The 24,287-nt window shown below is 36.9% G+C and overlaps 1 protein-coding gene across 1 annotated transcript in view; it reads left to right on the top strand.

Moving 5' to 3' along the window:
* Window positions 1-5,316: 5,316 nt before the first annotated feature.
* LOC134841538 (uncharacterized) overlaps window positions 5,317-24,287 on the top strand; it is a 36,473-nt gene continuing 17,502 nt past the window's right edge. The window contains exons 1-7 of the mRNA XM_063857568.1: window positions 5,317-5,677; window positions 7,624-7,807; window positions 12,211-12,714; window positions 13,620-17,305; window positions 17,582-17,919; window positions 22,282-22,572; window positions 23,758-23,948. Coding sequence (XP_063713638.1) covers window positions 5,451-5,677; window positions 7,624-7,807; window positions 12,211-12,714; window positions 13,620-17,305; window positions 17,582-17,919; window positions 22,282-22,572; window positions 23,758-23,948 — 5,421 coding nt within the window. The 5' untranslated portion in view covers window positions 5,317-5,450. The remainder of the gene's footprint in view (window positions 5,678-7,623; window positions 7,808-12,210; window positions 12,715-13,619; window positions 17,306-17,581; window positions 17,920-22,281; window positions 22,573-23,757; window positions 23,949-24,287) is intronic.

Raw genomic sequence — 24,287 nt, forward strand, 5'->3', positions numbered from 1 at the left:
TTTTTTTACTTTATATGGCGTGTGGGGGGATGATTTTCATAAAAAAATTTCAAATTTTAGAAAAAAAAATTTCATTTTATTTTATTTCATATAATGTTTTTATGTTATTACTGCTGCTCCATAAACCTTAAAATGCAGTCGGAACCTTCAGGGCTTTCCCCTGATACGAGCAGTCTTGTTGTTCCGACTTTCGATACGAAAGTAACGGAATATTTGTGCTCGGGGTGGGTTTTTTTTTCTTCAGACAAATTTCGACTTTTTAACAAGCCATTTTTGACGGAATTTTTTTATATCATTCAAAAGGTATTGTTGTCCTAAGCTTAAATTTGAAAAAATATTTCACCTGTGATCATTTTTCGTAAAGTTATGGGGGTTTAAAGATTGCCAATTTGGGACAATTAACGCGCGATATATTTCGCGCTATTAACGCGTAAGCGGAGAGTTAATCTGTCTTAAAAATCGTTCCAAATTGGTTAAAAGAAGCTTATTTGCCATAATTGATTTGTTACTAGAAGCTAAATTTATCACTTTGTACTTTATATGGCGTGTGGGGGGATGATTTTCAAAAAAAATCTGAAAAAAATTTTACAATTTTTTTACACTTAATTTTTTCATCTTATTTCTGCTTCATAGACCTTAAAAGGCAGTCGGAACATTCAGGGCTTCGCCCTGATACGAGCAGTCTTGTTTGGATTTGAGTTTGATTCGTTTTTAGACAAGTGTGAATAAACCAGCCGAATTGTAAACCAACCGGAAATGCGCAGAGTATATAAACCAGCCGAAAAGTTAAGTCTTATGAATGAAAATTGCTTAATTTCGTAACAGTTACATAGATGTTACATAACTATTATATAACAATTGTGTTTTATCGGTCGGTTTATATACCACATTTTTGCCGTTTCTTTCCAGCCAATTATTTAAATGAGTTTACGAATTGCGTTGAATTTAGTAATAAGAAATTGTTCTCAATTCATGTAGTTAGTTCAAAATAGTGACAAGCTTTTCCGCTGAGAGGCACTTGAAAATGGATCTGTAGATCCAATGGCGGTCTCGTAGGCAGGTGTAAGTTTACGTAAGTGTCATGCAAACAATTCATTATTACAATTGCTTAGCACTGCGTGTAAAAGGCTCAATTCTAAGTGGCTGGAAGTTCCACCGCAGTCTTAACTAAGGTAACATCCTCCACTAATACGCTTTAGGGAAAGGTTATAACTTGTGCCCAGTTTTCATTGAAAACATTAGCTAAGCATAGTTTTGCAATAAAATTGATTTTCGGGTCTCCAACAATTCACTTGATTGATTAAATAAACCAGCTGAAGTGATTTGATTTTTAGTTGCGATAAGCTTGCTAATTGACTTGAAGTTTCCAAAAAAAATAATCTGATGACAAATATATTGCAGTGAGGTAAAGGTAACAATAATTTCCAAGATAAAAATTTAGAAGAGGTCCTCGGTTGCTTATTTGAGAGGAGAAAAGAAAACATTTTTGAAAAAGGTTGCACAAAGATAATCTAACTACTTTGCTTACTAAAGCGTTTATTGTCCGATTTCCCATTGTTGCGAGATTGGACATCCGGAAAGCGCATTAGCAATGGTTCAGATGAGGGCATTCTGAGTAGAATACAAGCTATTAAATAGAGGATAACACGTTTTTCCATGCTATTCGATCAAGGCAATCTGTATATATGAATTTCTAGATATATTGTTTCAGTCTCAAGGAAAAGACCAGCAGGAAGGCCTAAAAACGTTGGATCGATTGTGTTTATCAAGACGTGAAATTTTTAGGCTTAAAAGTTTCAGGTCTTGATAAACACAACGGATCCGAGCGTTTTTAGGCCTTCCTGCTGGTCTTTTCCCTGGGACTGAAACATAATTTGTTGATTTTAGCGCATGGTGATTTGCTCGTCGGTGAACATGGCCATACCATCATAGCCGCGACTGCACTTGTAGCTTGTCCAGATCAACAAGACCTGTCATTTTAATCACTGATTCGTTTGTAACTCTGTTTTTCTATATGACTCCAATAATCCTTCACAGAACTTTCATATCTTTTAATTTGCTACCATTTCGTCCTGGAAGCTGCTGTTCTGGCCCTTGATGCACGTATTGCGTCACTTTCAACGGAAATCATATCAGCCATATAGCAGAAATTTTGACAGTACTCAGGGTTTCAAACTGATTAGTCCGTAGAGTAGCATTCTGATGTAAGTGAAAAGGGGAAGGATTATTGCATCTTGTACAAACTTAAATAGTATCATGTTTAGGTATTTCTTCACTCTACTGCAATTTTTATGCATTCATTTATTACAAAAATTGTAGCTTATTGAATTGGCGCTGAATCATTTCAAATAACAAGCGTATAGATATTTTCCGAATTTTTGAGTAAATACTTTTTTTCCTAAAATCAAGTGCTTTGTCGTAGCCACGTTGATTTTTAAACCGCATTTTTGCAAAGCCTTTATCCAACTATTTAACTTCTCAATAACATGGAATTCCAATTCACTTGATATCGGAAGGTCATCTGCAAATAGCGTATGCCATGGTACCATGGAATGACAGTTTCTTGTAGCTTTTTCTATTACTTTTATAAATAACATTGATTTAAGTGCCGATCCTTGTTGCGCGCCTTCTTTAATTTCGAAGTAATCAGTCATCCTTAGGGCCAGCAAACTCTGGTTTTCGACTCGGTGTACAGGAACTTTTTTAGTCGTATCAGATTTTCGGGAGCTCTTTTGCCGCAGAGCCCATGGAATCTGTTTTGAGAGATATTGACACTCTTTCGGGCTGGATTTTTTAGCTTCAGCAACCAGTTGTTTCACGACTCTGGTCTGCCTCCGATATATCACCGGTCTTCTTCATTTTCATACCTGTGCCAGTTTTTGAAACTTTTTTTTTCTTGTTGAATCTTTTGCCTATTTTTTTTTTGTTCCTCCACTTTAGTTTTCCTATGTGGACTTAAAATGTTCCCATATGGACTGTATTTGATTATTTTATAGCTTCTATCTTTTTGACTTTTTGTACTTGTTTTTAATTAAATTCCACGATTTTTTTCTTCCAACTGGTTTCGACTTATGGCGATAAATGTGAACTTCAAGATCGAAATCACACACATTAATCACTCTTCAGTTTTTCCACACATGTTCTCTGCGACGATCGTGTTAGAATAAAATCAATATGGGTGGAGTTTTTTCCATTCTGAAATCTACAGTAATCATCTTCGCAACGTTTAAAAAAAAAAGTGTTTAGGATGGCTAGTTTTTGTGACTAGCAGAAATTGAGAAGTATCTGACCATCTGAGTATTAAGTACCAAAGCATAATGGGCCAATTTTGCAGTCAAATTCCTGGCGCTACCCTCCAAAATGTCCGTTCAACTAATCCGACAGTAAAGCATTTTCTTGGTCGGGCAGAGATAAATTAGTATCTTCTAGCGTGTTCTAAAAATCTTTTTTTTTTCTGAATCATCTCTCGCAGCTTGTGGTGCGTACGCAGATACAACATTACACAAATTATGCCCTAATAAAAATTTTTGGCGCCCAACACGTTCATTTACTCTGCTGACTTCCAGTACATTTTCAATGAGTCGACCAATGATGGCTTTTGCAACTTCGTTTATGCCTTCTGAGGCTCCTTGCCAGGGCAAAGCTCAAATTTGTGGTAGCCTTTTCCAAAATTTCTTGTGCCGCTTTCTTTGAATCAAGTTTCTTGTAGACAACTTACCGATGTTTTGTTCTTTAGTTTTGCATATCTCAAGGTACTTTGCGTGTGCCAACGTGTGCCAACGTTCAACGAGCATAGTCGGAACGACTTCTTCTCTAGGGTGGTTTTTTTGTCCTATACTTATTAGTTTTCCTTAAACGACTAGTTGAAACCGTGAGTTTCTTAGCACCCCTTTCCCATTGAGGGGGCGCAAGGGGTTGAGGGCCATCGCTTGTTTGAATTTCCATGAGTTGCTTGGAGCGGTGCCCTCTAGAGAGCATTTTCAGACCAAAGTTTTTATGGATCGGGTGCCCTTCCTGATGTCCACCCTCCTCCTTTTTCCGGGCTTGGGACCGGCAGTTCTATCTTAATAGCAAGACAGACCAGGCGGAGTTCACTAAGATAATCCCAAATTGAATTAATCATGATAACAAACTTCCAATTGCTATTGATAAAAAGAGGGTCGAACGCGTTTTCACGGGTAGTTGAAGAAACTAGCTGGGTCAGAAATTGGAGAGTTCAGGGTTTAGTTGTGATTGGCAGCTGACTTAGACGACTGCTAGTTTTCGTTCAATGTAGGTCTGTTTTCGTATGGAGACGGTTTCGATGAAGGTCGTGGTGGTTTTTGTATGTTGTTTTTTCAGGAAAAAGTCTTAAAATTAGTTGAGGCTCAAGTTTATTTTTCGCGGATTAACTGTTGACTTCCTAATTTTAGTTCATCCTATGTTAAAAAAAGGCAATTCCACTATCGAACAGAAAACGTATAAAAATCACATAAAACCAGATCGACTTCTTATTTTGTAGGCGGGTTTTATTTTTCAGGTTTCCCTTTTCTCCAGTTTTTTCTCCAGTTTTTTTCACTTTGTGTTAACTTCCTCAAAAGAAGAGTCAACCATAATTGTTCTAGAGGTTCAAACAACTTGAAGGCCATCTATTTTTTCTTTCAAATACGAAAGTTGCTATTTTTTTTCAAAAATTAGGTCAGTATATTTTTTTCTGTTCAATTACACTTTTTTCCTGTTCAATTGATCGTTGACAATTTTTTTTTCCAATTGTCTGTTTTTTCCAATTTTCTGTTGGCTTGGTTAAATAATGTGGCTCAACTCATTTTCAATGCCTGCTATCATAAGAATTCTGGAAAACGACTAAGGGAAGCTCGATGCGAGAAAATTGACACGGCAGTATTGAAGCCGACAAGAAACTCTCATTCACCATGTTACTAGAAAATGAAATTGAAAAAAAATGTGAAAAAAAAATCAAAATTGAAATAAATTGATTCAGTTTCGGACCAATTTTATTTGATTCGTTATTCAAACTCAGTCAGAAAACTTTGTGTATACATAAAACATAACTGTTATGATTGTTCAGATAGCTTTCTTCTTGCATTTAATTTCGAACGGAAAATGTTGTCAACAAAAAAAAACATATTCGCCGTGATTAAACTGAAATTCATACAAACTGTTTTCGCCATCGCCATTTATTTGCACACCTGTATTTTCCTTCAGTCGTTTTTTGCATATGATTGACGGAATGATTTGAGTTCGCGAACAAAATTGAAGCTACCTTTCAAATTGGCTGAAATTACGTTTTACACTAGCAGCTGTGTTGACATAACATTTTGGCAAACCAGCTGGGAATTTTTTATCAGAATTTTCCTTTAGTTTAATTTTCGTCCCAATTTTCAAAACCGGAGTTTTTAACGGCGTGATGTTAAATTGACAACGTATAATATACTTACAGTGCCATAAAATTGATGTCTTGGTTAGCAGATTTCAAGCTTGAATTGATTATAACATGGGTTCTGACAGTAGCCCACTGTGCATGGGGGGATCCGGGGGCGGATGAGAATCTACTGCTGATGTACGATGGTGCCCCCCATTTGGTGTCCAGCAGAAGCACCAACCTACAGTACCCATTGTACATAAATCCACCCTACATAACAGCATCCGTGGATGTCTTGAACACCTGCGGTCTTTACGAGTAAGTTCGTCTCCCCCACAAAAATCGGGCAATCTAAACAAACATTTTTCTTGTAAAATTTCGCCGATGGGGGCCGTGAATCGGTTTCAGTGTTCTTTCTACCTTTGCGAAAGCAAGTGACTAGTAATCAGGAACTAGAATTTTTGCCCTTCACAACTTTTGTTTCAAATTTTCAACTGGTTTTATTATTGAAACTTAACAACTTCCAGGTTTCTTCGCACTTGGCCTTGAGGAAACGCCGTCGCCTTTGCTTACTAAAGTTTGGGGTTGAAACCCGGCCGGACCATGTTTTTAAAATTCAATTATCTTGATTGTTATGTTTGACTAGAAACCTTGCTTGATAAAAACAAGTATTATGAAAATGTATGGGATTGGGTTTTATTTTAATTTTTGAGACGCGTTCGAAAATTTTTTCATATTTTACAAAAATTTTCATTTTTTCTCAAAAAAAATTCTACCATTTTTCAATAAAAGGATATCAATAGAAAGATGCCGCCTGTTCGTTTGTGTCCGTGCATTTTCTTCAAGTCTCTTTTGCTTTACTCTTTTGTCTCCAGCCTTCGAAAAAGTTGATTTCGTTTCAATTTCTTAATCCACATTTTTATTTTTTCTTTCATTTTCTCAGAAACTACCGTCCAAATTTGATATTTTGCTTTCAATGAATGAAAAAGTTAGGTTAATACTCGTCTGCATTAGCTACTACGCCCAAATTTTTCTACACATGAAGTTATGGCCCCGGAAATGTCCAATTTTTGATTTTTTACCGTTTTTTGAATCTTTGACTTTTCTCAAAAAAACCTTCCAAACCTGAGATTCTAGGTTCAACATAGATAAAATGTAGTGGTTAGCTCCCCTGCTTTAGCAGCTACTCACATTTTATTTCCTTAAAAAGTTATTGCTCTCGGAAAGTTTTGACTTTTTGACCGTTATTTTAAAATTTATGAATTTTCTCGAAACTACCCTCACACATCTGAGATTTTGGGTTCAATCTAAAAAAAGGGTTCAGGTTTCGTTCGGTAAGTTCCCTTGCATACGGACTATGCCCAGGTTATTTAGACACTACGTAAATGATTACCTGCGAAAGGCAAAATTTTACTCATTTCATTGGCTGCTTCAACCTTAGTACACGACATAAGGGGGACTATAGTTTCCGAGAAAGATTGTCGTTTTCCAAAAAAAAAAATCATATTTAGCTGCCCGGGGGATTTTTGATGCGGCAATGCTATAAGCCAACTGAGACAGTTTCCCGGGAATTCAGAATTTTTGTGCGTTTTATTTAATTTTTTTTTGCACTTTCAAACATCAGAACATTAGCGGAAAATATTCAGTGTTAAACCATTGGTGGTTTGCAATCGGATACGAGACCGAATTTTTCAAATTTTCGTAACTAGTAACAATTTCTCCCTTTTTTCTAGTAAACAAGATCCTTTAGTTGTTATTAAATAGTTTTTCCCCGTAAAATTTTTTTTTACAGCACTCATCTCCTGGGCTCGTTTATGTAATGGTCCTTTCTGTTTCAACAGACAAACTTTGAACATGTAAGCTTTTTAATTATCCAGCCTAATCGAATTTTTTTCTTAAATGTTGGTTGTAATTTTACCAACTCGATGTGTAAATTTTTTTTTTTTTTTTTTTTCAATTTTTTTTTGTATTTTTTTCGGTTAAATATGTTTCGGCTGGTTTCCTATCGGCTTAGTGGCCTCTTATTGCGTCGTTTGTTGACCGAAAATAGTTTCTGTGTGCATGTGTGTGTTCTGAGGGGAAGGGGGACTCAACATTTTAAAAATTAATTTAGAATTTTGATTTTTGGCGTGAGGGGTTCTAGCTCAGGCAGTGATACTTAGTTTCGATTTTATCTTTTTTCTAGTTTCGAGGAATTTTTTACGGCGTGAGGGGTTCTTGCTCAGGCAGTGATACTTAGTTTCGATTTTGTCTTTTTTTTCTAGTTTCGAGGAACTGCCCTTTGTGTGGACTCCCCTTGCATTCGACAACTTCACCTCAATCATATTTGATCTGAAGACTGCCCACAAAATACTGCAGATCAAACAGTTCATCTACCACAATTCCACCTCTACAGAGTCCAAACCTGCGAGTGACTTTGTGACTGACTTCAAATGCGGCTTCTCAGAGGTAAGATTGAGTATAATGGAACGGTTTTTATAGAGAGGCTGCTGAGAATGGTTTTTATAGACAGATTTCCCTTTTTAACTATTTCTGTCAGTTCCAACTTTTTGCTATTTACTATATATGGATTAATGCCAAATGCCAATATCTTTTCAATCAACGAATCTGAACGAAGTTAATTAACCTAAAACTGCTCTTTTTGACATCGGTTTTATCTTAGTACTGATTTCCTGACATAAAATTGTGTCCAAAAAAAATTAACCTAAAATGCTATCGTTTTTGACCAATTAAATTGCTCGAGGTAATCGATATTGCTAACTTTAGTTTTCGACTAATTAAATTGCTCAAGGTCACCGATATTGCCAACTATTTTTTGACCAATTAAATTGCTCGAGGTTACCGATATTGCCAACTATTGTTTTTGACCAATTAAATTGCTCGAGGTCACCAATATTGCCAACTATTGTTTTTGACCAATTAAATTGCTCAAGGTCACCGATATTGCCAACTATTTTTTGACCAATTAAATTGCTCGAGGTTACCGATATTGCCAACTATTGTTTTTGACCAATTAAATTGCTCAAGGTCACCGATATTGCCAACTATTTTTTGACCAATTAAATTGCTCGAGGTTACCGATATTGCCAACTATTGTTTTTGACCAATTAAATTGCTCGAGGTCACCGATTTTGCCAACTATAGTTTTTGCCAATTACATTGCTCGAGGTCAAGGATATTGCCAACAAGGCCACCGATAGTGCCACATGAACTGAGAGACGTCTCAGCTGACCTTCTGTAGTAAAAATGCAAATTGAGTTTCATAGCATAATTGTTCCGAATTTTAAAGATTTGCTCAATATTTGGTGTACAATTATTGGATACTGGACGTTTTTCTAAAAATTTGAGGCAGAAAACGCTTATTGTCAAAATAAATCAAAAGCTAGGTTGCTTTTGAAGCTGCTTACCGCTTTAAAATTAGCTATTTTGAAAATGTGTTTTATCCATTTTTTAAACCACAACAAACGCTTTTGCTTAGAAATTGGGAGCTCTCTCTGGAAGTTGGGCGTTCGAATTCCTCAGAGGGAAAAAATTTTTATTTTCCAAAGCTTATTTACTGAGTTCGTACTTCCTTGTATTTTAAGGCTCCCATTAGCCATTTTTACTTGTGTTTGTAAAGTGAAACTGGTTGTTTTTTTCTGATCACTGAAATGGGGGTTGAACTTTGTAATCTGTTTTGTTTTTCAGTTCGATCGGTACCAAACAACTACTGAAAAGCGCTCTCCAATTTCGATAATTTTTTTAAAAAATTTGTTTCAACTTTTGAAAAAATATGCTCGGGGTGTTTTTTTTATTCAGATCATTTTTCAGAGGACTTTTTCTCGGGTATCAATCCGTGGATGTTCGTGGGCACTGCCAAGTTTGCACATTTCCTTCTATAATAAGCTGACACGAGGCTAGCTAAAGTTCCAGGCTAGACCTGGATGTTCGTGGGCACTGCCAAGTTTGCACACCACTATAATAAGTTGACACGAGGCTAGCCATTTGCAGCATCGTTTTATACTTCGATGCTGCAAGTGGTATTGCTTCGATGCACATTGTTTACCCGTGGCGAATTTTCAGGCACTACAAATCGTTCCAAATTGGATTTAGGCAAGCCATTTGGTCTTTTTATTTCCATACTTGCCTCAACTTTGAACACTTAAAACTTGATGTTAATAGATTAAAATTCATAGTTTGCCATCACTATTTTATTAACCAAAACTATTCGAGACCAGTTAAGGGGCAGTCGGAATACTCAAGGCTTGGCCCTAACAGAGCAATCTTGATAATGTACAAGAAAGTTTTTAATCCAATTAAGAGTGAGTTGTTTAAGCTTGCGAGCAAACAGAAGCGTTAATTAAGCTGTTTGATGTTAGAAAAGATCTCATGAAAAATCCTTTCAATCATCAAAAAAAAATTGAAGGAGAAGTTTTGCAAAATTGGCCGCAGTTTAGGTTTATCGTTCTTGTAAATTTTTTTATTGAGCAATAACCTTGCCATAGTTCACTTAAAATGTTTTGAAAGCTCCGTGTTTCTTGCATTCAATGAAGCACAATCATCCAAAAAAAAAACAATTGAAATGTCTTCGGTTTGGTTACAAAATTTTTTAAAGCTTATATAATAGTCGTCCGATCGCCGCATGTGATCGGGACGAACTAGTGGCTCAAGGGTTCGTTTTTGTCGGGTTTGAGCTACCTCCAGAAGAAATTGCAGCGTGTGAAGTTTGATATTACAGTAAATTTGATTGTAAATAGGGTTACTTTTGGGATTCGAAAAAAAACCAAAGTTGACTCAGTTTGGAAAAAAATGATCCGTGGGGAAAATGTTTGAAAATGAGTCGAACTGTTTTAAAAATTGAAACAAATTTGGATGATTTTTTGTTCAGTGGAGGTCAAGTATAGTGTTCGTATAAAGCTTTTTTAGCATTGATTCGAATGTATGAAAAAAATAAAAAAAGTTGATATTAGGCCCGGATAAACTGGTGGGAGTTTGTAGATTTTCAGACTAAATTAAACAATTTGATTAGATTCATACAGTTTCGAAAGCAGGTGTCTTGTAATCGGAACCAGACTTTTTTCCCGTAAACAATTTTTGTTGTATATCTTACTTGCTTCTCTTACTTCATTATTGAAGCTTCAAAATTTTCATTTTCGTTCTTTCTTGGCCTAGGCAGTCGCTTCTGCACCCTGAGATTAGGGGTTCGAGTTCCGGCCGATTTTTTTTTAAATTAGCTATAAGCGTAATTGAAATTTTTCCGGTAAAAATTGATTTGTCGGATTTTCACCGAAATGTCTTGTTAGTTGCCACATCGAGAGTTTTGCTTGAGTTGTAAGCAACTCGCATGGTAGTTATAAGTGCAAGAAATGCAATTGTTGTTCAATGTAGTTTCGGGGGACTTGAAACTTGTTTCAATTTGTGTTATAAAATTGCTTTTTTTTGCTCAACTGGTGTCTGCTCGAAGGTTGCCGGCTTCATTGCCACATGACGGGTTTCGCTTGTGCTGTAAGGAACTTTCATTGCAGTTGCAATGAAATTTCTGTTTATTCTACTTTCAGGAGTACAGGAAGATTTTTAAATAAACTATATAAAATCTTCTTTTCGGCTCCATTTGTGTCTTCTCAATGATTGTGGGATTAGTTGCCTTATCACGGATTTTGCTTGTTGTGCTGGCAGCTTTCATCAAAAATGCTAAAACAAATATTGTTCAACGTAGTTTCAGGATTTTTAAAAAAAATTTTTAATTGATATTTTTTTCGTTCATTCAATAAATTATTAAATTTTTTTATGATTATCAATTTTTTTCTCAAATTTTATAATTTTTTTTTTCGGCTCAACTTGTGTCAGCTCAAAGATTGTCGGCTTTATTTCTTTTTCGTAAGTTTTGTTCTGCTGCTGTTTTAACATTCAAATATCTGGCCTCTTTGCTTAAAATGAACTTCCAATAAGACTTAAGAAAATTTAAATTTTGGTAGACCTAGTTTTTTCAGCATTTTTCATTTTCTTTTTATTTTTCTATTTTTTCTTAAAAAGGCGGTTGAATTATCTGAAACAATTTTTGAATAGCCTAAAACCCAAATAAACGGTAAGAAATCTTTGAAATTGTAGTAGAATTAAAATACATCACAAATATGAAACACAAAAACAAAAAATGAAAAATGCTGAAAAAAATAGGTCTACCAAAGTTTTATGTTATTTTTATGTTAATTTTTTTGTTTTATGTTTGTCATGTATTTTATTTCTACTACAATTTCTTACCGTTTATTTGGGCTTTAGGCTATTCAAAAACTTTTTCAGATAAACCAACCGCCTTTTTTAGAAAAATAAAAAGAAAATTTGTTTAAAAATTGAATAAAAAATGAAGAAACAACGACATTGATTCAACCCCTTGCCGACCCAAAGGGTCCCCCTTGGTACTTTTCAAGAAATCCATTTTCGGCCGACTGACCCTAAGCTTTTTGTAAAGGCGCCCTTGGCTAATATACTAATTTTGAGGGGGGAGCGCGCGCCGAAAAAACGCGATTTTTTGGTCAAAATTTTCCAAAAAATTGCCTAAAACTTCTTTTTTGGACAGTTTTTCAAATTTTTGCTTGCGGCGCAGAAAGAAAATTTGGCCAAAACAGGGACTAAACAGTGCTTAGGGAGATCTAAAAAAGGTCGTTAAATTGAAATTCCGCTGCTGTTCAAATTTTCAATTTCCGAGTGCTCCCCTTTTTATGTTTCGCTTCAAATGCGCGTTAAAAAAAAATAGAATTTTTACACAAAAATTAGAAGTCGCATAATATCAGCACAGGTTGGTCGATTAAAAATTATCGAAAAGCTTGTTTTAAAGAAAATGTGCTCAAAAAACTAAATTTAAATTGTTTGTGCAGAGTCGAATCATCTTCGGGTCGTATCCCGACAAATATGAAGAGTTCAACTGCGGCTGTTTGTGGAACCCGCCAGATGGGACAACAATCAACGCCCGCTTCATTCTGATCCAACCCGAACCCTCCCTTCCTTCAAGTGACGTCATAAACATCGCCAGTGCCTTCATACCCTATGTCGAGAAGCTCCCGAGTGTTCCTAGAATCGCGTACCACGAGATCAGTCGATTCTACTTTGGGTTCCAAGCTCGGGTCGGAGTGAAAATATTCCAAGACAGTCAGGCTAATTGCGGACCTTCAATGGAGGTACAAGTGTCGAGAAACGGAAGAGTTTTAGTGGAGAGCTCGACGAATATTGTTGGAATGGAACACGCTGTTCATTTGCTCTGGGAAACTTTGGAGGAATATGAAAAGTGTGCTTTCACCTTCCAAATTGAGGCTTTTCAGTACAGCTACAACGACGTATATTCTTTCGCAGTGGATGGATACAGCTTCACTGAGAAACTTGAGGTTTGATTTATGCTGGGCTTAAATCTTAATGATCCGAATATGGAAAATGGGGAGGAACTTTGAATTCGGATGTTTTAGTTTTTTTTAACTTTTTTTTCTATTTTTTTGTTTTCCTGTTCCACGCAAAATCAGTTACCGCTATCAGATATATCATATCAGAGCCTTATTAGTCATGACTCGAACTACTTTAAAAATTTTGAAAAATTTTTTCACTGTCGAGAAAAAAATAGTTTGAAATTTTTGATTTTTCGTCTAATTTCGAGCTAATAAGGTGAGCATGCAGGCTTACAATAGCGTTTTCATACTTTATTTAGGCTGTGAGAACCTAAATTTACTCGAGTAAAGTTAGTTTTTGGAGTTTGTTTGAGCCATTATGGGAATCAAAAACTTCAAAAATTTGAAAAAAAAAGTTGCAAAAATTAATTGAAAAACTTTTTGAAATTTGGTTGTTTTTCTTACATTTTTTTTCGTTTTTCTGTTCATTTTTTCAAAGAAAAAAACTGCTTCTCAATGGCTTTTTTACTATGGTTTTCGAATATGCCTAAATTTTGTTTTTTCATTTGGATCTTTTTATCACCCCACGCAGAAAAGAAAATTGAAACACGGCGTTATTTTGAAAAAAAATGTTTGGTATTTTTTCTAAGTCTACGGTCGGAAGATTCTGCGCTACTTGTTGTACCAAGGAGCTAGTTGGTTTTGTTTGAAATGAAATAAAAATGGACGTCGATATTTAACTTGACCGTCTAGAAAAAAATTTCTACAGTTGAAAATCTTCAGGAAATTAGTTTTTCCTTGTTTCAATTTTAACTAATAATCCTTCGCCTTTTGATATTCTTATTTAGGGCAATTGGACCATCAATTAGATTTCATTTAAGACAAATCACTCATCGACCAGTTCTGTTTAGATTCTACAAGACCCAGGAGAGCCGGACTACTTTTACATTCAACTGAACGAGGGTAACTTTTTCGTCACGATTACGTCATACAGCTCCGACAACTCGGATCCAATCGGCTCTCTCGACTCGGTCAAATCGGCATGTCTAGCCGAGAAGGGAGCGGATGTCCTGAGCAAATACTTTTTCAGTGTTTTTCAAGCGGGAGGCACAAACTACTTGCTTCAGTCTTTAGTTCACAAGACGCTGGGGACCAAAATAGGCGATGACGTCAGTGGTAGTGTCTTTGTATTTCTCAAAGATGAAGTGATTTTGTGGTGTGCGCATATCGACCCAGCGACTGGAGTTTTTGACGTGTATGAATGTTCTGGTCAGTCAGTTGCCGGCGTCTTTTGTTACTTTTACGAAGCCGAAGTGAATGCCATTCCAATTTTGCAAGACTCTTGCGCGGTTCAAGAGGAAGGAGCGAAAGCTATTGTCAGCTTCACAGCCAGGCCTTTAATAATCGGATCTCTAGTGCAACGTGAGATAACGTGCGACGGTTTTGATTCTTGGGGCGAATCTCTTAGCGGAAAGTTGAGACAGTTCACTCTTTCACAGGGCGACACGATTCATTACTCGATAGAAGTTCGCATAGACGAGGAGCTTGTGGAAATCAATTGCTACTGTGGTCGTCGAAAAAACGACAGGATCTACACTCCCACAACAGGTGTTCTGAACTTGCCCTTGAACTTGAACTCTGACATCGTAATAACCAGTCCTCCGCTTTACAGTGGAATTGCATATTTCTTAGAATCAGACTTTGGAGGTCCGTATGAAATAGTGGTCGAAACATCAGGATACCTGATCGGAAGGTTCGGATACAGGTTTCAACCAGCGTCTGGCGAATGGAGCAGAAAATTCGAAGACGAAGATGCCATCAGTACATCTAAGGAGTATGTTTGTTCGGGCTTCAATCTTATGGTTAAAGCGACCGGCAAGAAGCCTTTCAGCTATCTGGCTCCCACAGACTCGGGACTGTTTTGGTTTTCGATAACAGCCGGAGGTGAAGACAAGGAACTGATAACTGAGTTTGTCCACCCATTTGGGATCCACTGTGGAACTACTTGTGTCGACAATGTGATGCCTGGTTCCAGTGTTAGAGTTTGGTGCACGATTAAGCATCATCTTCTGGTTGCTTCTGAACATTTCGAAGTAGAACCAGAAAGCCAACCTTTTCATTTGAGGTTCTGGAAAAGCGAGTACCACTCCGACATTCCAGATTACAACCGGTTGAATCCATGTGAATACAAGAATCAAGTTGAAACTCCTTTGGTGTACTCGCCTATTCTAGGAGATTTGTTAACGTTTTCCATTTTTCTCCGAACTGCGAACGTTTCCTTTATTCTCTACAGTGCGCAAGAATGGAACGTTGGAACATATTATTTGGAAGTTTCGACTGCCAATAAATCGTTGTGTTACTATTTTGGACCTTCCAAAATTGGCACCGACTGCACCGGTAGAATTATTCCGGTTACTTTCGATGACGTAAACAGCTGTTCGCGAGATAGTAACGATCAATTTAAGTTGTTCAGAATAACGCTGAACCAAAATGTCGGCAGAGTCTATTTACCCGAAGAAAGTTACTCTAACAATTCACGCGCGCTTTACCTGGGAGACGGCGCGCCGTACCTCGACAACAACGACTACCGCTACTTCTACAAAATAGTGATGCACGCTAGTGATGCTAGGCCTGAAGAAGTTTGCGCATCTGAAGGCGGGGAATATGTTGTGAATGGATTTGACCCCGTTATAAACAGTATTATTGATGATGATGACGGAAAAGCTGTAGCCTATCAGAATTTTGACCTGAACTTATTCTGGCTGGCTCTAACATGCAACGCGTATTTACATTACACAGCTAATCCCCAACCTTCAGACCCGAAATCGATCTTTTTCACTGTTCGAAAAAAGGAAATTGTGTATGAAAGCAAAACTGTTCAGTTCTTTAGCGGTCAATTTTTTAAAGACCCAGATACCGATGATGGACCCAAAGGTGCTCTGTGTAAATTCAGACGGGGTGTTTTGTGGAACCTCTACCAAGCGCCAACGGAGTGTATGTATCGACCTTTGGACCTCAAAATTGGGATGAAACAAACAATATATCCTGTGATTCATGGCGAGATTGGAGTGGACATCGAATGTCAGGCGTTACCGCATGGTTCTTACATCAACCAATCATACAGTGATGTAATGCCTCTTAGTTTTGTAGAATATAGCATCCCGTATCCTGAAGAAAGAGATGTGAACGCATTCCGTTGTATTCAAAAAACGTCTGGAGGCTTAAGATACCAGCCAGTTAGCTGGTTCGATTTCACTTTCAACAGTTTGCCAGTTGAATTGATAACGGATGCTGAAATTGAGCCTCTGGATTATTGGTGTTGGGACGGCAATGTTACTATGAAACAACCATGCTACGGTCGGAATGTAGCATTACGTGCGTGTCTTGAAGCAAACCCGTTCGGATCCTGCAACTGGGTTCGACTGCATGCCTTCGATAGTGACTCACCGCTGGTTCAGGGGGAAAAGGGCATCACTTGGTATGATGAACTAGACGAAAACCCACAATGTACAACTACACGACGTTGTTTCTACATCAACTTCAGTCCTCTGGATGCCTTTAAACATAATGGCATGTATTACTTAAATTGTTCTGACGGATTAGAAGGAACGGTAGCCGAAACAACCTTGCGCCGACAGACCAGATTTTTCAAGATCACGGGTCATCAGTCAGGTCCAGTGGGGGACTACTCATTTGATTATGCGGTCATTTGCGGGGAAGAAAGAGGTCAAGTTGTAGGTCGAATTCCCATGTATGGTTCGAACATAGTCGCAACTGTTTCTTGTACAGGATCGGGTAATGAAAATATTATCGCTGAAACTATCCCATATGACACTGGAGTTTCATTGGTCCAGTTCGAACTCCCGAACGCCGACAAAGATGTAGAATGCATAATGACGAGTACAAACAGTTTTGCCCCCGAGAACCCTTTCGTGCTTGCAGACTCGGTTAAAAACCACCAAATTTGGTCACGTTTGGAGATAGTTGAAACAGATCGCAACGCGGATACTGTTTCGATCTGCTGCGAAGCATGCGCTCTGAATGTAAACCCACGGAACGTTGAGTTGGTTTGCTACAAGTTAAGTGACAATCTTATGATTCTTTATAACCACAACACCACTTACGAATACGATGATACGAAATATGTAGCGAAACGTTGCGTTGAAGTTCCCCGGGAGTTCGGCGACGCTAAATGTAGATGTAAGCTCTTCAACAGCGTGCGAAGCACTTTTACTATTTACAAAAATGGCGACGTAGAAATGGTCACAGACACACCTGACGCGTTTGAAGTGATGGCACAACCTGCGAATATTTCGGACTCGTACGTTACTCTAAAACCTGATCAAGACTCTGATATTCCTGCTACGACAACAAGAGATCCAAACTTGAACAACAACGAACCAGTTTTGTCGCCAGACGATAGATTTATAAATATTTATTTGAACAACATCCTAGGGGTATCATTGTACGGCGAAGCTATTGAAGACGGAATGTTGAAAGCCACTTTTCTTGGCATAAACAGACTAATCGGCGACGAACTGACGGAAGAAAGAGCAGTTGAAATCTTGGCGATGTTCAAACAAATCCCCAACGTTGCGTAAGTCGAAAACATCAAGCTTGTTGTTCTCGGGTGTTTTTTCGTACAAAATGAGACCTCAAATAAATGTAAAACAGGGTTGAGTGATGTATGAATTTACAGCCATCTGAGCCCTGATCTCGATGAAAAAAAAAACAAATTTATGAAGTATAAGTGTCGTGAAAAACGGGTCAAATTTTTTGGTCGGATTTTCTGACTTGTTTTGTGAGCCTTCTTTTAATTTCAGAATTTAGTAATTTTTTTTGAAAAGAGAAAAATATGAGATCGTTTTTATAGCCTCATCTCAACTCTCGAAAACCCGACAACCAACGACCTCAAAGATTTGACGACGAGTGTTGGCGACATATCTCTCGACTTCTTCGAGACAGTTGTGTCTCGCTGCGATGCTCTAAAAAGCAACGAGTTTGCAATGTTAGATCAAATCAACGCCTTCGAAAACTACATTCATTGGCTGATGAAATGGAGCTTGGAAGGATTCGATATCTTCATGGAGACCCAATACACGACTCTGAAGGCCATTCATTTGGACTCTGTTCAAGCTTCCACAAATACTCCTGAACAGTTTAAAATAAAACACGTGGATTTGCATGGTGTTACGAGACATACTATTCAAGGTATTTCAAAATTGTAGACCATAAAAAATTTTTTCTGTTATTTCCGAACCCACCTGTGTTTTTCATCAGTGAAATATTTCGTTCACGTTATAGAACTGCTAAAATTTGACCAAGTTAAGTAGTTTGGCATTTTTAATACACTGACTGATTGCAAAAAAACGTGGCTTCACATACAACCTTTTGAAACCAAAGTTTGCACGGTACAATTGATGTTTTCATCTCGTCTAAAGGTGGGGACGGCAGATAAACGCAGAAATTTTATCTACAATTGAAGAACAATTCGAAGCCCTTATCATAAATTGTTAACAACAAACAGTTTTTATACGGCTTGCTGTTTTTTGATAAGAAGGTAGCAGCTGTTGTACTATCAATTGCTCCAACTATGACCTGTTTTCTGATTAATCCGAGAATTAAGTGTGACACCATATTAAAACGCTTTAATTAGGCCGTGTTGTGGCATCCAAAAAAAATCAAAAAATTGTCTCAGCTTCGAGAAAAATTGGTCTGAATATTATCGGTTTTCATACTATATAAGACGGAAATTGTTGGGAGGCTTAACTCCCCTTTTGATTCTTAAACATTTTTTAAATTATAAAATTTCAGTTATTATAACCATGGAGTGGTAAAAAAATCCTCAAGAAAAATTTAAAAAAGTTACTTTCTATGCCCTTAATTTGGTATAAAAACAGTCAGCAAAAGCATATAATTTTGCTTTATATTGCTTCGAAAAACAATCAAAATTTTGAAAAGGACCATAAATTGGAATTTGCCAATTTTGTTTATACCCGGAAAGTACGGATGAAAACTTGGAAAAGTGTTAGAATATAAAAGTGTTCATCAGACGAAAATTGAAAATTTCTTTACTTGCTTTTTGTGTCGGATTTCACAACGAAAGTAAGGGAATATTTGTGCTCGGGGTGAGTTTTTTCTTCAAACAAATTTCGACTTTTTTACTAGCCATTTTTGACGGGCTTTTTTTGAATCATTCGAAAGGTATTGATGCCCTGCGTGTCTGTACAAAACAGTCCAATGCAAAACAGTCCGAAAAATCATAGCAAAGTGCAAAAAATAGTCCCATACAAAACATTCCCAAAATTAGTCCAAAAAACAGTCCAAAAAAACAGTCTCATTGATCGAAATTATAATTGTTCCAGAGCTGATAAATAAATTTATTCCAATTAATCCGGACAACAATAGGTTGTACAGCAGAGAAATTAGAACAACCTAGATAACAGCAGCGGCCACTCATAAAAAGCAATAATATGTGAAACATTAAAGTTAACGCAATTAAAAAAACGCGAAAAGTGGCAGGTTGTTCAAGTTGTTTCTTTTGCGAACACTTGGCAACACTCAATAGAAACGAAATTCACTTACTATCGATGGAAATCATACTTACAAACAAAGTTTCTGAGTTACTGATTTTTGAAGGGTGTGCTTATTTCAAACACCGAACCCTGGCAGACAACTCCCTTTCCTGGCATTGCGCAAAAACTAGTTGCAATGGCCGTGTGCGTACAAAAGAGGACTCCGTTCAGATCGTTAAAGATCACTCTCACTTCCCCAATCCAGCTGACATCGAAAAACGTAAGTTCAGAAAAACAATTGAAGATGTGATGTGAATGTGATGTGAATAGAGAAACAGCTGTTCATTTACCTAGTTGTTCTGCTAATCAGTAAGCTGTAAATAGAGTTCGACGCGAAAAAAGACCAAAGATGGCAGAGTCAACTTCGCTGACTGGCTTTGAACTACCACTGGCTTTACAGAAAACTCACAATGGAGAGCAGTTCCTTCTTCGCGGTTCTCGTCCACAAGATGAAAATGGGGTTATTGTGTTCGCCACGTTACCTGGGTAAGACCTGCTTTCCTAATCGGATGGTTGGTTCTGTGATGGAACGTTTTCGACTGCTCCCAATGTTTACTATCAAGTTTATACAATACACGCTTCTGTTGAAGGATGCCTTATTCCTACTGTTTACGCTCTGCTACCAAACAAAAAGGATCAAAATTTTTTGTTGCCTTCTCAGTATTCTAAATGTTGATACCCAAAATGGGTCACAATTGATTTTGAAGTAGCTGTGCAAAACTCAATAATAGCTACCCATCAGAGTGCTCAAAAGCAGTTTTGTTTTTTCCATATGATTCAAAGCGTCTGGCGACATGTTCAGTCGTCAGGCAAAATTCACAATTACAACAATGATTTTAATTTTTGCGAACTTATTAGAATGCTTTTCGCAACAGAATTTCTTCCCGTAGAGGACGACCTCACTGCTTTCGAGCTTCTGCAAGGTTTGGCATCTGAAAAAATTCAACCGATTTCCAATTAATTTGAGGACTCATTTATTGGTTGACTGACTTCTCAAGGACGACAGAAGCCCAGATTTGGTATGGAGCAATGGAGTTGCCATTAAAGAGAGAAAAATGAGCTTCCCCGCACCAACAACGCTGTAGAAGGTTGGAGCAGCAACTTCGTGAAACTGGTCAACAGTAAGCATCCTTAATTTCACAAATTGATCGAGAAGTTCCAGGACGAGCAACAAAATGCGGAAATACAGTGAGAAAAAATGTGCCCAGGGCAAAAAATAGCCAGACCCAAAAAAGCTAAATACCAAACTCTCGACAAAAACGTAATCACTAAGATTAGGTCATATCAACCCAACTATACCATTGGGTTTTTGAAAGGAGGTAGTTATAATTTTAAATTCTAAACAGAAGTTTCTGTTGTTTTCAATTTTCACATATATTCCACCTTGCCAAGCATTAAAACTTTTTCCAAGTTCATCTTTTTTCCTTGATGTTTCAAAATTGAGCTAGAGTCGAATTGAAACCGGCGAAAAATTGAAACATACATGGTGTTGATTTTTGTGTTCTCCCCGCCCAACCCTCTAAGGTTGACCCTAGATATACCCGTTATCATATTTACCCGAATTTTAACTTTTTTGGGAAAATTGGACAGTTTTTGCGGGGATTCGATCTTTTGAGTAACGCTTTAACCACTATAACATGAGGCCTTTGATTTTGATTCGAATTATCGTTCCAACATTGACTCTTTGACCTTTAATTACGCCCATGTTTGAGTTTTCAAAGCGTAGATCAGATCTGTGGGCGCTAAAAGATCAAGGTCAAGAAATTCAAATGGTTTTGGTCTGTTTTGTATGGAACTTGTTTTAGAACTTAATTTTTGATGTTTCGAACTCTTTTGTATGGGACTATTTTGTATATGCACCTTGTCCTGAGCCTAAATTTGAAAAGTCATTTCACCTGTGAATATTTTTTTAAAAAAATATTGGGGTTTAAAGATTGTCATTCAATTACCAGGAGAGGATGCCGCTTCATGCTGTGAATGAATCGTAAAATAAAATTTTATTCACGCAGTTACTGTTTACATACTATTAATGTCTAACTGTAGCTTAGCTAGGTGAACTTGACCAAATTTATCGGTCAAAAAACGGTGCTTTATGTTCATTAGTTTTTTGTCTTAGTTTACTTTGTGAAGTTAGTTAAAAGTTGATCTGTGACGTCAAACAGGGTAAATTTTGATTAATTAACTAAACGCTGATTTCGGCTAATTGGACTTTTTGATTATTTATATTTATTTGCTGAAATGAGTTGAAAGTTGATTGCTGATGTAAAAAAGAGCAGTTTTAGATTAATTAACTCTAGATCAGATTAACAACCGACCAAACCGATATTAAAAAGGTTTAAAGTGTAGAAAAGTGTAAGTACATAAAAGAGTTCATTAGGCGACAATTGAAAAATTCTGTATTGCCGTTTTGGTCAATTTGGGACAATTAACGCGATATATATTTCGCGCTATTAACGCGTAAGCGGAGATTTAATCCGTCTTAGAAACCGTTCCAAATTGGTTGAAGGAAGCTTATTTGCCATAATTGATTTGTTACTAGGCACTAAATTTATCACTTTGAATTTTGTATGGCGTGTGGGGGGATGATTTTCACTAAAACTATCAAATTAAAAAAAATTTCATTCTACTTTATTAGATTTTAATTTTCCATGTTATTACTGCTCCCTAGACCTTAAAAGGCAGTCGGAACATTCAGGGCTTCGCCCTGATACGAGCAGTCTTGTTTCTTATTTGTTGGTCACCAAAAACTCACTTTTGCGACCAAAAAATTAATTGTCTCCGCTGCCTGATTATAGCTATATCATTCTTGCAGTGTTTCACATAAAAATTAGAAATAAATTAGCAAAAAAACTCTGAACGAAAAAAATCAAAAGAAATGGTACCTTTTTCAAATATTTTTTTGTTCGATTCTCGAACATTTTTCTGTTTTTTCTTCAATCAGTTTGGTCGAACAATATGTACGACTTGCAGAGAAACCGGCCGGCTATTCTCATTTTAGAGGGTTTCATCTACACAGAAAACGTCACTTCTCAAATAGAGGCAGGTTACACAATAGTGATGTTACTACTTAACCGACAGATAACTCAGTCGAAACAAAGGAAAGCGTCTCTTCCAGTGTCCACTCCGCTGGGAGTCCATAACAGATTCAGAATGAACTCTAAGTTCACGAAGCGAGTGTCCGATTTGTTCGTGGCTAGTTTGTCCACGCCTAACTTGACAGTTGTTCATTCTATCGGAGCTCAGTTCGCTCTCAATTACCACGAGAGAGTGCCCCTTCATGTTGAGGAAGGCTAGTAAAATTTTATTCACGCAAGGTTTGTATAATTTTATTCTTTGGCCGAATTGTCTGGACGCGGTTTTTTTACATTTAAATCCAAACTGTTGCTTAGACTGGTGACCTTGACCAAATTTATCGGTCAAAAAACGGTGCTTTTATGTTCATTAGATTTTTTTAACTTAATTTTACCTTGTGAAGTGAGTTAAAATTTGATATGTGACGTCAAACAGAGCAAATTTTGATTAATTAACTAAACGCTGATTTCAGACTAATTGGATTTTTTGATAATTTAAAATTAACTTGCTGAAATGAGTTAAAAGTTGATTACTGACGTCAAAAAGAGCAGTTTTAGATTAATTAACTAACTTTAGATAAGATTAACAACTGACCAAAAAGGATATTACGAACCTCATTTCGAAGATACCTGAAAGACCTATAGCTTATTGGAGCGTATCTTTCATCACATAAATCAAAGTCGGCTGAAACGTCAAAAATAATTTTAAATGAGTTCCTATTTAGTGAAATTTTCTCAGTCATAATTAAGTGTTTCCGCTGAAAGAGATCTATAGTTCATTAATAGATGAACGTTATAAACCATCAAAGTTTGAATTCAGCAGCCAATGATTTGCCTCCAAATGAATCATGAAGGAAATTGTTTTTCAAATTCAAAAAGTGTATACTTGTGATTATAAATAAATGACGAAAGAATTCAAAATTATTTGTATTTTTTAACTGTTTCAACTGTTCAAAAATTTTATTGTAATTGCGGTCTAGGGGACTTAAAGTTTGCAATACATCAGTAATTTTTCTAAAGGTGCCTTAAATGTCAACTAATTTTAGGTGAGAGCGCGCACCGACATAAAGCCCTATTTTTGGTGAAACCTTCCTAACGTCGTTTTTGGCTAATTTTTAAAAATTCGTCTGCAGTGCAAAAGCGTCAATTTCACTCTAGAATTAAACACTATGCTTGCTGCTCTGATTTCAGAAGAAACTGACGGAATATATTTATTTTCAAAAAAATTTCGAAAATTTTCAAAATTTTTGACGACCTTTTTGGGGGGGTGGATTTTCAAAAATTTTTCGAAAAGTTTGACGACCTTTTTCTTATCGATTTTCCGAGCTCTGCCAAAGCAGTAAAAAGACCCTGTTATGGCCAAAATTTCGGCAAATTTTTGAAAAAACAGTTGATATTTCTAGGATTGTACACTACTCGGACTAGTTCGCACTGTGCCTTCTTCAACGAGGAAAGCCAGAGATTCAACATGATGAAGGATGAAGAGGCAGTGGTTTATATGGAGGCCACCCGAGCCATCTGCAAGTCCCCACACACCACCGTCTTCTCAGTTCTCACCCTTGTAGACCAACAAAAGGATGACCCAGTTGTACTGGTGAGAAACATGTATAAGCAGCATGTTCGGATCTCTGAAACTATATCCCCTTTTGGCACTAAGTAACGAATTGCCATCTATATAAATAAATAGTTCAATTGTTAGGAGTATATGAACTTTTTACCTAGAAACGAATCTCCCCTTTTTGCAAAAAATGGGAAATAGTTTAAAAAATATATTATTTCCCTTCCCCTCCCCCCCCTTGAATTGCAGTTTTGAAGAATTGTTTTAACATTGCTACTATGCTGTGAGTTTTTACATGGCGAACAAACAAATTATTTGGAAGAAGATTGTTGTTCCGACATTTGAAGAAAGTGAGGAATATATATGCTTGGGGTG

Source organism: Symsagittifera roscoffensis, chromosome 3 (genome assembly GCF_963678635.1).
Source record: "Symsagittifera roscoffensis chromosome 3, txSymRosc1.1, whole genome shotgun sequence".
NCBI lineage: Eukaryota > Metazoa > Xenacoelomorpha > Acoela > Convolutidae > Symsagittifera > Symsagittifera roscoffensis.